Source organism: Echinops telfairi, unplaced genomic scaffold (assembly GCF_000313985.2).
Source record: "Echinops telfairi isolate 266 unplaced genomic scaffold, ASM31398v2 ScPeMD7_2565;HRSCAF=3150, whole genome shotgun sequence".
Lineage (NCBI taxonomy): Eukaryota > Metazoa > Chordata > Mammalia > Afrosoricida > Tenrecidae > Echinops > Echinops telfairi.
The window spans coordinates 6,490,195-6,495,251 of NW_022106463.1; the positions used below are offsets into that span (position 1 = coordinate 6,490,195).

At 60.4% G+C, this 5,057-nt stretch overlaps 1 protein-coding gene across 1 annotated transcript in view; it reads right to left on the minus strand.

The window, feature by feature from the left end:
• LOC123522133 (microtubule-associated tumor suppressor candidate 2-like) overlaps positions 1–5,057 on the minus strand; it is a 49,647-nt gene that overhangs the window by 8,648 nt on the left and 35,942 nt on the right. The window contains exons 4-5 of the mRNA XM_045293989.1: positions 3,201–3,824; positions 1,879–1,998 (exon numbers count right to left, since the gene is read on the minus strand). Of these exons, the coding sequence (XP_045149924.1) occupies positions 1,879–1,998; positions 3,201–3,824 (744 nt within the window). The remainder of the gene's footprint in view (positions 1–1,878; positions 1,999–3,200; positions 3,825–5,057) is intronic.

Sequence of the window (5,057 nt, forward strand, 5' to 3'; positions counted from 1 at the left end):
CAGCTCTGGGATTCCAAGACTCGCGTGACCCACAGGTTGACAGGGAGTGTCTGACAGGCTCGTCATGGCCAGAGAGGTGCCTTGACCAGCGCCAGGACTTAGTTTGGAAAGAGACCCCTGGTTTTCCCCAAAGGGCCACTTGTGCTCTGTGAGGGCCCCACGACAGGCTGGGCAGCACAGGACGCTCTGAACTCAGGCCATGGCCGGCTTTCGTGGTGTGGACACAGGCAGGGAGGGATGGGGACCAACACCAGCCTGGTGCAAGGGCAGAAGACAACACTCAGGGCTGCTCGGCGGTCAGCACTGACTTGTGGTGCCCCAGTGACTGAGTGGCACTGGCCCACAGGGTCCCTTAGGCTGCTGTCTCTATGGGGGCATAGTGCCATGTCTGCGTTTGAACCTCCAGCGGCCATATTCCGGAGCACCGCCCCACCAGAGGCCTTCCACGCTTGCTGTCCCCCCAGCAGCCCACGAACGATGCTCTGCCCTCTGTCAGCAGTGTCCCCAGGGCTGAGTCACAGCCCCTGATGAATCTGGACACAGGCCTTGTTATCAAGCTTATGCCAAGTCACAGTGACCCTATAGGATGGCGTAGAGCTGCCCCTGGGGGTCTCTGAGACTGTCCGCCACTCTGTACAGAGGCCGGAGCTTCATCTTTCTCCCTGGGAGTGGCTGGCGGGTTCAAACTGCCCTCTCGCCTGGCGTTCAGCTTTGCCGTTGTTCGAAAAGAATGGGGCAAGTCTACCCTCATCTCTCCAGAAGCAAGGTCCCGGGCCGGCCCCAGGGCTTGCTTTCAGCAAGTCACGGCACACCGGTTTGGCTTTGGTCTCTGCTCCCCAGAGAGGGCGTGATTAATTAAGGAGGGGCCCTGGCCCAGGGAGGTCAGACCAGCCTCCCTGTGGGACAGACACCCAAGCTGGAGGCTGGAGGGCCATGCTCAGGGTGGCTTGACCCCAGGGCCCTCTGAGGGGCATGGCCTTGTCTGAAGCGAGCAAGGGGCCTGGACCTAGGGGTGTGTGTGTGTAGGGAGGGGGGCAGCTGCCTAGGGTACAAAGGCCCACCTGAAGCAGAGGGAGGTGCCAGAGGGGCCCATGCAGAGGCTGCTTTTCCAGTATTTCTGTTCACTGAGCCCCTGATCCGGGGTCCCCTGGGGTGCTGGTTCACAGAGGGAGCAGCAGGGGAGCAGGCAGCACCTGGGGAGGGCAGAGCGGTGATTCACCTGGGCTTTGTACTCTGGGTGCCCTGCATGCTCAGCCAGGCGAGGTGGGCAGCATGTAATACAATGGGTGTGAGCGTTGGTGAATCGCAGGGACTGCAACTGGCAGAGGGCAAGGCAGAGGGCTGTCTCGGGGACCCACGGCAGACCTAACACCAAGGTGAGAGGGCAGGTCGAACCTGCCAGCCGCTCTGAGGGAGACCTGCGAGGCTCTCTGCTTCCATCCATAGAGACTGTCTCAGAAACCCCCAGGGGCAGCTCTAACGATGTCCTATTGGGTTGCTGTGAGTCAGCACAGATGTGCAGCATCAGGTTTGGCGTGGATTTCAAAGCCAAGTGCCTGCCTGCCCTGGACCACAGTCGGCCAGTGCTGGCTAGCTGGGGTGCCTGGGCATCAGCAAGGGGAGACCAAGCTGCTCTTCCCTGCCCCTTCCAGAGAGAAAGACTATAGTGGAAAGGGTGGGGGCTGCTGTCTGGGACTCCAGAGCCCAGTGAAGGCACTTTTGGGTGCTACGACCCAGCCCCCCCCATGCCCGGATAAAGCCCCTCCCCACCCCTGGCTCCGGGGACAGCAGCAAGCAGCTCTGAGTGAGCACAGCCTGGGCAGTGGGGGTGGCTGGGACTCAGGTCTGGGCCACTCAGGGCGGCGGGGCCTCACCTACCAGCTTTCCCAGCTCCACGATCTGCTTCTCCTGCAGGTGGATCTGCTGGTTCTTCATCTCCAGCACCTGCTGCAGGCTGCGCAGGTCCTCCTCCAGGTGCTGGTAGGGCGCCAGGGCCACCTGCGGGGGAGGGAGTCAGCCAGCTGTGGGGTGCAGGGCCATCTGTGGGGGAGTCGGGGCCCCCTGAGAGTCAGCCAGCTGTGGGGCACAGCACTGACACCTAACCTCTGCTGTCAGGCTGGCCAACAGGCAGTTAGGGCAAGAGAAGGGGGAGGGGAGGGACTGAGATGGGGGAGAGTGGGAAGGGGGAGCAGGGGGAACAGGAAGGGAGACACTGGCAAGGTGGTGGGGAGAGTAGGAATGAGTGGTGGGGAGAGTAGGAATGAGTGAGGGGGAGGGGGGGAGAGAGAGGAGAGAGGGAGAGAGGAGAGAGCAATGAGAGAGAGAGGGAAAGAATGAGAAAGATGAGTGAGGGATGAGCAAGGTGAGTGAGAGTCAAGGGAGACAGGAGTCAGGGAAAGAGGGAGAAGTGGGGAGAAACAAGAAAAGAAACCCCAGACCTGGAAGGAGAACGCTAGGGGAGGGGGCGGGAGAGGGAGAACCTGCAGGGGGAGGAGCAGGGAGAGAGAAGAAGGGAGCGGTAGAGCGGACGCCGGCCTGTCCCTCATACATGCCCACTGGCTCTCAGGGCAGTAGGGGCCGATGCCCACCCAGCTCGCCGGCTGGGAGAGCCAGAGCCTCCGGCCCCAGCCAGTCCCTAAAAGGGACCTCCCACAGGAAGTCGGGACACGTAGGATTGGCATTGGCCCTTTCCCAGAGTAGCAGGTGCAGCAGGCAGGTGGGGGTCCTAGGGGTCCTGGCTGCACCCCAGGAGAGGAAGCCACGTGTGGCTGGGAGGGAGAAGGCTCACCGGAGAGGCCTGGCTTACAAGGGAAAGCGCAGGGCAGCACTGAATGCCAGACAAACCGAGAGGGTCCCGCATTAGGCTGCGGACCACCGTTCAAACCCATCAGGGGAGAGAGACGAGGCTGACAGAGCCAGTCTCAGAAACAACCCACAGGGGCTGTTCCCCTCTGTCCTGTGGGCTCGCTGGGAACTGACTCAATGATAGTGTCGCTCTCTCTCTCTCTCTTACACACACACACACACACACACACACACACACACACACACACACACGGGCTTCAAAAAACTTGTGGGGAAATCCCATGGTCTTTCCATTCCTTTTGTCTGCAGTTTTCGGAAGCCCCGTGTGTGTGTGTGTGTGTGTGTGTGTGTGTGTGTGTGTGTGTAACTGAAACTCGGGGGGCTGGGGGGCATACCTCGAGCTGTTCCTCTGTGTTCTTCCTCAGGGCCTCCTCAAACCGCCGGGCCCTGTCTCGCAGAGACTGGCTCTGGAAGGTCAGCGTGTCCACCTGGTCCTGCAAACCACCACATGGCAGATCCGGCGTGGGCCCACCTGGTGAGGGCCAGCCGCCTGGGCTCAGAGGAGGGAGGGGACACAGAGCTCCTGGGGCAGCCCAGGCATCAGGCGTTAGAAGTAGGGACCACCCTGAAACCCCACCACCACTGTGGGCATTTTGTCCGGAAAGCCAACGGGCACCGAGTCTGCTTGGAGTGTCCGAGTGGAACTGCAGGGGATCCAAGGACTGAGTGTCCCCACAGGTTACCCGGCCTTTCTTCTGAGGGCCCCCGGCTGGACTTGAACCTCTGACATTGCCCGTGAGCAGCTGAGCGGGTGGATTCCCGCCTGGCCCAGAGCAGACCGCAAACGCACCCGCGGATGAAGAGATGGGTCCACGCCCAACAAGGAGTTTGTTGGTGGCTGGGGACCGGGGGAGGTGGTGGGGGCTTCTTAAAGCAGGCAGAGGGACCGTGGATCTCCTGAGACATGGCCCAACCCCTTCCCCCTGCACAGGAAACTGATGAATGGGGACATTTCCTATCTGTCCCACCGGGTCAGGCAATCAGTCAGGACACAGTCACCAGGTGCTATGGGTCCAGCCCAAAGCTGGAAAGACCTCGAGGTTACCAAGAATGTGCAGAGGGGCCCTGGCCGTGCCGGGCTGGTTCAAACCCACCCGCCACTCCCTGGGAGGAAGGTGAGCCATCTGCTCCTGTGAAGACGGATGGCTGGGACAAGCTAGGGAGCAGTTCCCTTTGTCCTACAGGATTGCTGTGAGGCAGACTGGACCCAGCAGCTGAGAGCAAAAGGCTCATGTCAGAAACCATGGAATCAAAACGAAGAGGGGTCATAAGGCCACCCCCGACTTCCTCCTCTGCCTGGGGACCCCCTTCACCACGACACACACACCAGTCCTGAGCTGACCTCAAAGCCTGCCCCTTCTACCTCCCTCACTATCTCACACCCCCGCCTCCCCAGCTCCAGAGAGCTCAGGGATGAAAGCATTCAGCTGCTAAGCACAAGATGGGTGGTTCAAACCCACCAGCTGCTCCAAGGGGGAAAGTGGAGGCTTTCTGCTCCAGTAAGGATTTGCAGGCTCGGAAACACACAGGGGCAGTTCTACTTGATCCTAGAGGGTCCCTGTGGGTCAGAATGGACGGGATGGCAGTGAGTTGTCCTGGCCACTCTGTCGGGGAGAGATGAGGCTGTCTGCTTCTGTACAGGGGGCCAGCCTTGGAACCCCAGGGGCAGCTCGAATCTGCCCTACAGGGTCGCCCTGAGTCAGAATCCCTGATGGCACTGAGCCTGACTGCCCCTTGTATCCCATACCTTTCTTCAGTCCCCTCCCCTTGTGCCGCCCCTTGACCCCTGGTCACATCACGAGCACCACAATCCTGACCCTGTCGCCCCTCACCTAACCCGGCCCCAGCTGCCCTCAGGGTGCAGGTGAGCAGGCTCGGCTGCTGACCAAGCAATGGTTCCAGGCGCTTCTAGGAGCCCTGGTGGGGAAATGGTTACGTGTTGGGCTGCTGACTGAAAGGTCAGTGGTTCGAAATCACCAGCTGACCCAGAGGAGAAAGACGAGACTTTCTGCTTCCCGTAAGGAATTACAGTCTCAGAAACCCACAGGGGCAGGTCTGCTCCCTCAGAACCAAGAGAGTTTGTCTTTTGAGTTTAAGCCCTTTGAAGGAGCCCTGGCCTCAAAGGGTCAGCGGTTCAAAACCACCAGGCTCTCCTTGAGAGAAAGATGAGTCTTTTACTTCATACATCTTTA